Consider the following 12,650-nt stretch of genomic DNA (forward strand, 5'->3'; position numbering starts at 1 on the left):
CAGTGGCCTCCCCATAACATATCGGCCCTTTCTCCAGCGTCCCGCTCCAATGGGGGCGGGTGGTGTTGGAAGAGGACAATTGCCTACCACGGGAGCGTGTTGAGGTTTCAATAGGGGCTCCTGTGTGCGTCAATATTGCAAATTCAAACATGAATGTGCTCAGTGCGGGGGTAGACACGCTATTTTCCAGTGCTTTCCGAATCAACACCAAGGGGACCATGGGAGGGGGCAGAGAGGACGAGGCACCCTTCCACCTCTTATACAAAAAGGCTCCTACCCCAATTAGGCTTCGAGCTATGCTGCACTGTCTGGAGGCTTACCCGGATAATGCAGCAGCAGTTAAATTGCTCTGGGGTTTTCGTTCAGGTTTTCGCATTGGGTACCAAGGTCCTCGTGTACAGCGTTGGGCTGAAAACTTAAAATCGGCAAAGGAGTTACCTCTTGTGGTCCGAGCTAAACTGGATAAAGAATTGGAGCTGGGTAGAATAGTGGGTTCTTTCTCGCATTGTCCCCTGCCAAATTTGATGGTCTCGCCTTTGGGAGTTATTCCTAAGAAGGCAAAAGGTGAGTTTCGGCTTATTCACCATCTGTCTTGGCCTTAAGGTCAGTCGGTAAACGACTTCATCTCGGCAGATGACACGGCGGTGTCATACGCCTCAGTAGATGATGCGTTGAGGATGGTTCGTCTGGCTGGTATGGGAGCCCAGCTTGCAAAATGTGATATTCAGGCGGCTTTTAGGTTGTTACCCATCCACCCTATGGATTTTAAATTATTGGGCATGTATTTTGAGGAAGCATTTTATGTAGATTGTGTGTTGCCGATGGGATGTTTTATTCCATGTTCCCTTTTTGAGACTTTTAGCAAGTTTTGGAATGGTGTGTAATTCAGAAATCTGGGCATGCAGCAGTTTGTCACTACTTGGATGACTTTTTGTTTAATGGTCAAGCAGGAAGTGAACAATGCAGCAAGGTTTTGGCTTGTTTTCAAGGAATGGCAGGTGAATTTGGAGTACCATTGGCTGCAGAAAAAACGGAAGGTCCGACGACGAAGTTAGTCTTCCTAGGCATAGAGATCGATACTGCAGCAATGGTAGCTCGTTTGCCCTTGGCTAAGGTGCAAGAGATTAAGTTCTTTTTGCAGGAAATTATTGGTGAGAAGAGGTTGCAACTCCGTCAGGTCCAACGGCTGCTGGGGTACCTTAATTTTGCCTGCAGAGTGGTGAGAGCGGGCAGAACTTTCTGCAGATGCCTCAGTTTTGCTATGTCGGGGGCTTTCTTACTGCACCACCACATAAGACTGACGAACAAAGTTAAAGAGGATTTGGTCGTTTGGTTGAGGTTTTTGGATGAGTTCAATGGTGTGTCTATCAACTTTGTGGATGAAGACACGGTGTGGCAAGTTCAGATTTTCTCGGATGCTTCGGGAGCCCAAGGGTTTGGGTTATTCTGGGAAGGGCTATGGTGCTCCGAGCTTTGGCCGGCCCGTTGGTTAGAACAGGGCCGTAGTATCGCCTTCCTGGAATTTTTTGCGCTTTTGGTAGCATTGCAGGTGTGGGGAGAGGAGTTCAGGGATCGCTGTGTACTCTTCCATATAGACAATATGGCAGTGGTAAGTCTGGTTAATGGGCAGAGAGCGTGAGATGTGAGGGTGCTGCATTTGTTACGGGCATTTATGCTGCAAATCCTTAAGCTAAACATTGTCTTTAAGGCTAAGCATATTCCTGGGGTGAACAACTCAATTGCCGATGCTCTGTCTCGTTGCAATTGGCAGAAGTTCCGGGAGTTGGTGCCAAGAGCGGACAGATACAAGACGGTGATCCCTTCGACCATTTGGGACGTGGGGGAGTGAGGATTACGGAGCTGGTGGAACATTCCATAGCTAAGTCCACGAGAAGGAGTTACCAGCAAGCGTGGTCTGAATTTCTACTTTATGCTGCGGATCTTGGTTGTGATGGCAAAGCAGTTGGAAGTGAACAGTTTATGTTAGATTTTGTATTACATTTGATGGACAAAGGGTTGTCACATTCAACGATTTCGGGCAAACTTGCAGGCATCATTTTATAGTCAGTTATGGCTGGGCAAGGCTGTACAGATTGGTTTTGTTTTGCGGAGGATGCTGAAGGGGTTTGGGAGAAGCAAAATTCATTTTAAATCTTTGAGGGAACCTATTACATTTGACCTGTTAAGACGAATTTTAGGAGTCCTGCCTAATTGTTGCTATAACGAATGGAAATTAGTAAGGTTCAGGTTATGCATGGTCTGGCTTTTCTTTGGTGCTTTCCGCATTTCTGAACTAATTGGTTTAAGGCACCAACCTGGGATCCAGACATCAGATATCAACATCCTGGATGGGAAGGTGTTACAGATCAGGCTGAGACAGTCAAAGACAGACCAAATGGGGGTTGGGACTTGGATAAAATTGGGAAGGAGTGGGGTGGTAGATTGTTGCCCATTTGAAGAGTGGGGGTCATTTTTAAAATCAAAGGTGTTTCGTTCTGGGACAATTTTTTGCCACAATCGGGGGGACCAGTTTACTTGTTTTCAGTTTCTGTCAGTACTGAGGAAAACTCTTTCAATGGTGGGGGAAAATCCAAAATGCTTCGGAACCCATTCCTTTAGAATATGTGCTGCTACGGAGGCTGCCAGCTTGGGTTGGGGGAAAGAGGAGATACAACGCATTGGACGTTGGAAATCTAACTGTTGTTACAGATATGTGTGGTTGTGAAATACATTCGCCCTTCCATGTGCGATGTTAGTTAATGTTGTTTTTTTGTATCACAGGTCGAGTGTTGGATTTCCCTCGGAAAAAGAGGACTTGGATTGTGGGACATTCGATAGTTAAATGGTCATCAGTTTTTGCCGAACAGCAAATCTGTGGACGGGGCTTGGGTTTGTATCGAAAGGATCATGAGGTATTGTGGAAAGGGGTGGGGGGAATGAAATGGAACGACCTATTTCCATTGCTGGTTAAATTGGCCGCTACTTGGGGAATTCCAGATCTACTAGTAATACACCTCGGAGAAAACGATGTGGTGGAATTATCAGACCTAACCCTGATAAAGCAAATGAAGCTGGATCTGGCGGTGATTAAAAATAATTGGGTGGGAACAAGGGTTGTTTGGACTGAATTTGTTTATAAACACCAATGGAGAGGGGCACGAGTACATTCGGCGGTGGAAAAAGGCCGCCGCAAGTTGAACAGAGCGTTGAAAATTTTCTGCACAGCAATGGGTATAACTGTTCTGGCACGTGAGCATTTTTCAAGCGAAATGCTTCATTTATTCAGAGGAGATGGTGTGCATTTTTCGCAGATGGGGCAATCTTACTATCTTATGGAATTGCGGGATGCATTGGCCAAATTATGGTGTGTGGATTTATGGTGTTCACAGAAAGATGTTTAAAAAAAAAAAAAGTACAAAGTTTTGCTATGACAGAAGTTGGGAGGGGCAGGAAAACACTGGGGGTTTTCCTGGGTGGCGTGTTCTTGGGGGATAGGATAGTCTAGAGCGGATTTATCCTTTCTCTCTGGGGGGTTGGGAGGGTAGGTGGGAAGGGAAATGAAGAGTTGGAAGGAAAAACATTGGATTGGTATTAAAACAGTTTTGGATTGTTGGAAAAGAATAAAAGCAGTTCGGGAATGGTGATGTAAAATCAATTGGGGAAAAAGGTTTGATAAAATCATACAAGGTGTTTGTTAATAAAGGTAATGTTGCGGAATCTGTCTTTGACTGTCCTAATAATAAAGTGACCTTTTATGCTATGAAGCAGAGTCGTGTGGAGTGTCCTTATTTGCGCGATGGGCCCTAGGGGGACTTGGCACAGCCGGTGTCCCCCTGGGATGATTCGCGCAATGGGATATCCCACGCGCTGTGATTGGTTTTTGGGGTGTTTAAGGGAGGGGTTTGTTCAGGCGCGGGGCGGGGCGGGAGCGGGAGGGCGACGTCACTCGGCATTGTGAGGGAGCGGTGGCGTCGTGTTTTGACCCGCCCTTAATTTATAAGTTTGGGATGGGTGCTTTCTGTTATAGATGTTATGTTCGTCTTTGTAAAAAAAAAAAAAAAAAGATATGCATAATTAATAAAAAAGAAGGTGATGTCACTCTAGGGCAGTCTTGACAGTGCTCCATTTGTGCTACTTGTTTGTTTAGGCGTGTTCTTAGGGGATAGGATAGTCTAGAGCGGATTTATCCTTCCTCTCTGGGGGGTTGGGAGGGTAGGTGGGAAGGGAAATGAAGAGTTGGAAGGAAAAACATTGGATTGGTATTAAAACAGTTTTGGATTGTTGGAAAAGAATAAAAGCGGTTCGGGAATGGTGATGTAAAATCAATTGGGGAAAAAGGTTTGATAAAATCATACAAGGTGTTTGTTAATAAAGGTAATGGTGCGGAATCTGTCTTTGACTGTCCTAATAATAAAGTGACCTTTTATGCTATGAAGCAGAGTCGTGTGGTGTGTCCTTATTTGCGCGATGGGCCCTAGGGGGACTTGGCACAGCCGGTGTCCCCCTGGGATGATTCGCGCAATGGGATATCCCACGCGCTGTGATTGGCTGTTGGGGTGTTTAGGGGAGGGGTTTGTTCAGGCGCGGGGCGGGAACGGGAGGGCGACGTCACTCGGCGTTGTGAGGGAGCGGTGGCGTCGTGTTTTGACCCGCCCTTAATTTATAAGTTTGGGATGGGTGCTTTCTGTTATAGATGTTATGTTCGTCTTTGTAAAAAAAAAAAAAAAAAGATATGCATAATTAATAAAAAGAAGGTGATGTCACTCTAGGGCAGTCTTGACAGTGCTCCATTTGTGCTACTTGTTTGTTTAGGCGTGTTCTTAGGGGATAGGATAGTCTAGAGCGGATTTATCCTTTCTCTCTGGGGTGTTGGGAGGGTAGGTGGGAAGGGAAATGAAGAGTTGGAAGGAAAAACACTGGATTGGTATTAAAACAGTTTTGGATTGGTGGAAAAGAATAAAAGCAGTTCGGGAATGGTGATGTAAAATCAATTGGGGAAAAAGCTTTGATAAAATCATACAAGGTGTTTGTTAATAAAGGTAATGTTGCGGAATCTGTCTTTGACTGTCCTAATAATAAAGTGACCTTTTATGCTATGAAGCAGAGTCGTGTGGAGTGTCCTTATTTGCGCGAACCCATGGTGAAACTATTTAGACCTCAAAAATGCCTTCTTGACATCATTTTTAGAACCAACCCGTGGAGGTTTCTTTTACCCACTTTATGTTTTAAAATTGAACATTCCCCCTGGAAGGACATTTGAGTAGGATTACTTTGCGAGCACCAAATGTTCAAACTGTCCAGCTTTAACGTGTGAGGTATGTGTGAGACTTGTCTTATCTTATCTTCATTAGGACAACTGATAGTCAGTAAACTGACATTGATACCGATTTGGGTTATCTTATTATTATATTTTTTAACTAGATTCCCGTATTGGTAACAAATCTGCTACCATAAGGTCTGTTTGGTACAGCAGGAGGAGATAGAGAGTGAAATCTCCCTGTCATCGATTCCACATTCTTACATGACGGTGGGTTGAGAGATATTTATGCCGTTTTCTAGAAATGTGACAGGAATACCTAGAGTAAAAAGGGATAAGTTATAATTCCTTTGGATAAATGCTTTTGAAAGAGTTTTTTTATTAACCTTTCAGTGGCAGTGGCTCTAAGTTGCATGTGAGCTTGAACTTTGTGTAGATACAGTGGTGAGTGAGTATGTGTGAAATGTATAAAACACAAGTCTGTTTGGAATAAGGGTAATGCCATTGGGTTTGTATATGGGTGATTTATTTAAAGGGGATGTTTTGATATTTTTAAAACAGTAGTTTTGCTGTTGTTGTTTAACCAAGTGCCATATCTATCTATCTATATCTATATCTATATATATATATATCTATATATATATATATATAGATATATATATATATATATCTTCTCTTCATATAGATGTTAGGATCCTTGGACACATTTTTATAAGAAAGCCTGAAGAAGGTGGTTTGAACCAGTTGCCTTTGGTCATTTTGTATTTATTTGTCATATTTTTCTTGTGATGCTTTTATATGAAATGTTTACATATATATATGTTTTTAATTGTGAATTAAACATTAAGGTTAATTGATTATAATGTTTAACTGTGAAACAGTCATCCTCTTGATGTGCTTTACAAAGTGATTTTTAATATTTAATTAAGATTGTGCTACACTTTGTTGTTTATGTTAGATATCTTGCTAGATGTAAAATAGAGCTTTTTTTATGCATTCACTAGCTGAATAAAACATGTATATACTACTCTTTGGCATTTTCGACAGTTCATATATGAGTGCGGTGTGATTGAGGTTTGAGTACCGTTGTATGCTATTGAGGATTCCCAAAGGGAATTTTCTTTGACTTGGTGTCAGTATTGTGTCCTGTCCCTTTGGTTTGGAGGACCTCTCGCCTACTTTTTGGTACATCAAAGCACTCACCGCACATACAGAAACTGAAAAAGGACTACTACCCTATTCCTATTGGCCCAGCCAATCGAAAGAGACATAGGAATTCCTCTCTGGCTCTGATATCCACTACGTATGGTGCGGCCATCTTGGACTGACTCCCTCACATTGGATTAGCCCCTAGAAGTCGCTAGTTAACACCCTATGGTTTTCCTATCCACATGCATACTGGTGAGAATTCTTATCTTGACCCAGGCCCTCATCTATTACATGCCTCCAGCGGGGCATTCGCCGCTTAAATCTGTTTCAACTGAGCCAATGTTCTTCAATGTCTGTCAATTTCTATGTCTCACCACTGGCTTCAGTGGCAGAATCTTGTGAGCTCGGAGTGATCTCTTACGCTGATGACACACAATTAGTGTTTTCATTGGAAGATGGAAGCAAGGCCTAAGGATCTGGCTGTAGCCCTAGAATCCTTAAAGCGCTCGAGGGTGTTGTCTGCCAAACAGGTGACAGCCATCAAAGGGCATGTCCAAAAGCGTTGCTTGGACGTCACCCGAAAAGCCAGTGGACCTCAACCAGGCAAAGCGTCTCAGTGCTACTGACGTGGAAACCGTCCTTCCCAGTGAGTCGGCGGTGTCCAGCCCACACGGATGGTAAACTTCGCTGCATCTCTCCCTTCGGCAACAGCACGAGAGAGCACAACCTGGGCCTCCTCCGGGCACTGTGGCAGCACCTGCACAACGGTGTCCCACACCGAGTGGGAGTAACGGCCCAAGAAACAAGCGGTGTTCATAAGTTGGAGGAAGAAAACATCTTCCCAAGGGGGTCCAACTTCTTGGATTCCCTATCAGGTGGTGTGTTAGGGAATGCGCCCTTGGAGGTTGAGGCTTGGACCACCAAGCTTTCAGGGGTGGGGTGTGGGGAGAGGGAAATGGGGTCACCTGGTGCCGGGCGGTGTCGGGCAATCCTATCCACAGGAGCCCCTTTGTTGTGCTTTGACCAGGTGCTCAAAAGGATGTCCTTGAGGGCCTCATTGAACAGGAGCAGGGGCGCCGAAGAGGCCGCTGCCGGCTGAAGTACCTCAGTCCGGAGATTAGTCCTGACTGCCACCATAGGATTCTAGAGGTTGAGGGCCTCGCCCACCCTAAGTAACACCACTGCATAAGATGCACCCTCCTCAGAGGCCACGGTGAGGGGAGAAAGCATGCCCAGGGCTGGGATGTATCCAGACCACTGGCCTTACCCAACTCCTCTCTCCAGGCCGGTTCTTCCAACTGGTCTGCTAGAGGGTCCACAGACCTCTCCCATTCCTCCTCACCCTCACCCTCCTCTGGTAGCCACTAAGGGCGATAGGAAACACCAGGGGAGATCAATGGTACAAAATTAGCAGTCGGCGCCAGTCCCGACGTTGGCCGACTTAAGTCCGGCTCCGTGTCTACATCGAGGGGGAGGCTGGGGTCGACATGGACTGGGGACACAACCGGCGGCGGAAGTGTTGTCACTGGATTCGGCGCCAGAGGTGTCACGAGGTTGACCGATCCGGATCCAGGCCTGGGGCCCTGCGGCGCCAGAGCCGAAGCCACCGGCATCGAAGACCTAGGATCCCCAGCCGAATCCGTGGGCCCAAGGGCGGGCCAGCGGAGTCGGGCAGCCCATAGATGGAAAGCAAGGCTTTGTAAAAGCTTTGAAGCTGGGCAGGGGTAGCTCCGGCTCCCGGAAGGGAGGGAAGGCTGGAATAGACCCAACAGGCTCCGCGGGTGGAGCCGGACGACTACCTTTTGCTTCCTGCATTGGTTTGGCTGACGGACAGGGAGAACGCGAAGAGCGGCGATGCTTCTTTGCCTTCTTTTTGTGCTTCGACTTACCCGAAGACGAAGACTTGGAAGAAGAGTGGTGGTGACGACTCCGTGACCGGTCCCGTGACCTCCCTCCTGACGAGACCTCGGATCAAGTCGGAGCACGACTTCGGGCCATGGTCGCACTCAAAGCACCAAAGGCACACAAGGTGTGGGTCCATAACCAACATCAGCTTGTGACAGGAGTCACAAGCCTAAAGCCGGTTTGAGGGTGGGACATCCCTGCAAGCACCAAAAGTCGAAGGACTCGAAAAGATGTTGACAAAAAGGGGAGTCAAAAAGCACTCGAGGAACTGCTCTCTCCGGGTCTGCACAGGCTGGCTGACTTTAGCGCCCAAACGCGGCGTCTACGTAGATACCGCAATCTCATCCCGCCCACCATGATGCCAACGACGAACGCAGAGTCGACAGGCGCCACCTATCGACGCGCAGGGGTGCTGATGATGAAAAAATTCCCCAATCCAGTCTGACGCCTGCGGGTAATTCTATGGTGAGGAATCCATAACTAATTGGCTCTTTTAGATTAAATTTTTCTTCATGTACCGATTCCTAATTTAAAAAAATGTTTTATGTTTTTGCCTTGGGGTGGATGGTAAACTCCGCTCCGCCTGGGGAGTTCATGGAGTTTGCCTACTCCACACTCTGCTTGGAGTGCGGAGTTTGACAAAAACTCTGCCAATCGCTGCGGGCGGAGTTTTTAACGCACCAACGTTATCTTGGTGAGCGCGAGTGAGAAAAAACTTAAGCTCCAGTAGAAAATCTACTCGAGCGGGAGAAAGAAGCAGCACCCTTTGGCGTGCAGCGTGATGCCGTTCGTGCTGATTTTACAAAGCAGAAAAAGCTCCCGGCTCTAAAAATCAACACGAAGCTCCCGCCTCTAAATCAGCGTGACGGCCCGCAATTCCGTCACCTGCAGAACTCCACAGAATCTCAAATACTTTGTAGGTAACTCTGTGAAATTCTGCAGAGTAAAACTCTGAAAGTTCCGCCAACCCCTAGTTTTGACTTTGAATATTGGCCTGCAAAGGTTTTCTTTAATTGCACTGGGTCCCCGTCCGATCCTACGATTCAACCCATTGAATTTATTGGTGCAAAGCACTGACACAGAATAATCCAGTTTTTAACATACTGTTTTCAATAAACATTTTGGATAGCATGAGGTGTAGACTTAGAGAGAAAAAACCCAGCAGACTTGATGTAACGGACAGCAAAGTGACTCCCAACGTACAAGGATAAATAAACACATTATCTGTCAAAATAAAACTTTCTCATAACATAAGGAAGCTATGAGAAAAAAGAAAAGGAACAGAAAAAATCAAGTGGCCTGAGGAATGGAGCTCACTTTAGCAGATGATGTAAAACCAGATGAGACGGGAGGGCTGTATATGAAATGTACTGCTTATAACTAGTGTTGTGCATACAAATATGTCCACTAAGTGTGCAAGTCCTGCACAGTCTGGATCTGAATGGGATGCTTATTTACTTTCAAGTACTTACAGGTGATTCTGTTTACCGTCGAAAGGTTTCGTTGCTTGATATCCATAGCTGTTTACCCGGGAATGCGGTGCTACTTTTTCAGGTTTGATGCAGAGTCTACAAAGACAGAAGATATTTTTGAGAATGGAATTGCCTTTAAAGGTACCTTTTAAGTAAGGCTAGCTCTGTAGGTTATTTGAACATCGTTTAGCAGGTAAACTGCATCTTAATCCCCAATAAGAAACTGGTGTCATTGAAATTACCAGAGTGTTATATAGGCAGCATTTTCAGACATGATGCCCAGATTATTTTCCAGAAATCATCACTCCTCATACTACTCTTCCTCACTGTCGCTACTATGAGGGAGTCACAACTCCTAATATGAACCACCCTTAAATAAAGGGAACAACTTTCATAACTTCTCCCGCTCTCCATAGGGAAACTTAAGAGATACCTCTTTACCTACGATAATCCTGGTCAAGAAGATTTTTAAGATAGTGGAAGGTGCACCAGGAAAGAAGTCACGCACTCTTAAGGAAGTCATTTGTATTTCTTTATTCTTCTTTATAAAACTAACGATTAGACATCAGCCAACGTGTTTCGTTCCTATCAAAAGAACTTCATAAGGGTTTTTCATTTTAAAAAGGAGAAGGTGAAATTTTTTTCGGCGAGGAAAGCCCAGGAGAACACATGTGGTACGTCACTTTGCAGAGCTACTCGCTGCCATATTACTGAAGGCAGGACTTCCGGTATAAGCGTTCGAGGCCAGGCTTCTCCAGAGAAGGACTTCCTTAAGAGTGCGTGACTTGTTTCCTGGTGCACCTTCCACTATCTTAAAAATCTTCTTGTCTGGATTCCAGTGGAGCCCAGCTGCGGCGGTTTCCGGGAAGTGATATGCACAGGACTCTTATAATTATGTACTAAGGATTGATGTGCTAAACCATTGGTCAGCCGCGGAGTGGAGCTTTTTTGTACAATAATCTTCGTCACACTCAAATCCCAAAGAATCCTAATGTAACGTAACTGGTGCTATGTAAAGCGCTCTGATACCCGATTCGGTTTGGGTCAAGTTTGTGCTATATAAAACTAAAAAAAAAAAAAAAAAAAGAAGCCAGTTTTTCGGCTTGACCGATGAAAATAAAAGCTGCAAATGTCACAACAACCTGAATTTATAACAACAATATACTACTAATTTGAAGACTGCCAAAAGCACCCTATCCCCTTAAATGTGAAGAAGGTGGTTCTTCCCTTGACAGCCCAGCATGTTACAAATATATGTGGAATAGTCCAAATGGCAGCTGTACCTATGGTCACCCTATATGGGCACTATTGAATTCCTTCTGGAAATGAATACCCTTTACTAAGTAAGACAATTACAATGGGGAACAATTCTCTAGTGACGTATACCAAGTGGTATAGTTACTCTTCCGGAGAAGCAGAATCCTGAAAAATTATATGAAGACAACACCTTCGTTCAGAATGGTACATTTCAAAGTAAGATCAGTGACTCTGCCCTTACTACTAAAAAGGCTCTTTAGACGAAAGAGAAGTAAACTCGCCCACTCTTTTCCCCCAATTTACAAAAACTACTGTATCGCTAGTGAAAAGTATTATGAATCTCCTGCATGTGTAGAAAAGGATAAACTTGTAAACCCCAAAGAACTAAAGGGGACATTGCTGGGTTCATAAATAGGTGGAAAGCAGTTTCAGTAAAGCTAATTTGGAGTTTAGTAGGACGATTATAAGAATAAGTAGCCCTCAAAGACTCCCACAGCAGTGACTACCTCTCAGGTTGGAAAATTAACCCTAATGCAACTCTAGAACTAGAATTAAGCTATGTCACACTTCACAAGTGTAAACAGGAGCAAATACCACATATTCTCTCCCTTTAATAAAAACAAAAAATTGAACAAATCGTACCCAAAAAGTATAACAAACCAAAACGTGAATATAATGTATTGAATATAATGACAAACCTTGGTGGTTGCAAACAGGAGTTATCCATCTAATGGTACAAGTTGAGGTCTAACTACAATGCATAAATCCAATTTTTTGGAACCAGAACTACAAAACCAGATATAGTACCTGCTCTTGTGTTCAGACTGAGCCGACAGCGAAGGTGAAGTGACAGCAGACAGCCTGTCTCTCAACTGCAAACCCTACCTTCTTGAATAAGAGCACAGGAATTATCATTACAAGTGTCTTCATCTTCCAACCACTGCCAAGGGGCATCTGCTGCGTAGTGGCAGCTTGTTTTCGACACACCTAACCCTTCCATTTGGAGAACTTCCGAAAATGCCACACCGTACCATGACTCAATTTTGCTGAGTTAGGCAGCAATTAAATTCCCCATAGAGGATGCGAAATTGTGCTACTTCTTTGCTTGACATGCCCCTCTTCTTCATGCATACTCATTGAACTTCCTCAAAATCCACAACATTTGCTGGTGTGGCTACCAGTGGTGCAGCCTGTGCAGTAGCACTGTGGCCCGAAGGTGAGAGGGGCACTAGCATGCTTTGCACCAGCTGAACGTATGTTTTTGAGAGGCTCCCTGGGGTCAGGCTTTCTGTTTACTGTTTGGGGAAGATAGGAGGGAGAGGGGTACAGATGAGGTAAAGGATAAGTGATAAATAGAGATGGGGAAATGGAAAACAGAAATGAAAAGGAGAAAGATAGAAAGGAGGAGAGGACATGACAGAATGGAATGAGTTAAGGATCAGAGAGTAAGGGAAAAGGTGTAAGGACGAGAAAAGAGCCAGACATAAGGATGTAACAGCAAGAGATGGAAGGGAGAGCAAGGGCATCAAAGGGAGCATGGAGATGAGTGGGACGAAGATTTCCAGTGAAAGACCGGTAGAATGAGGAACTTGGAAACCCGTAAGCAGGGG

The 12,650-nt window shown here is 44.9% G+C and overlaps 1 protein-coding gene across 1 annotated transcript in view; it reads right to left on the reverse strand.

Annotated features, from left to right (window-relative positions):
- Positions 1–12,650, reverse strand: part of LOC144752838 (E3 ubiquitin-protein ligase TRIM39-like) — a 745,961-nt gene that overhangs the window by 353,171 nt on the left and 380,140 nt on the right. The window contains exon 5 of the mRNA XM_078640678.1: positions 9,784–9,879. Within this exon, the coding sequence (XP_078496804.1) occupies positions 9,784–9,879 (96 nt within the window). The remainder of the gene's footprint in view (positions 1–9,783; positions 9,880–12,650) is intronic.

This window comes from Lissotriton helveticus, chromosome 5_1, assembly GCF_964261635.1.
Source record: "Lissotriton helveticus chromosome 5_1, aLisHel1.1, whole genome shotgun sequence".
NCBI lineage: Eukaryota > Metazoa > Chordata > Amphibia > Caudata > Salamandridae > Lissotriton > Lissotriton helveticus.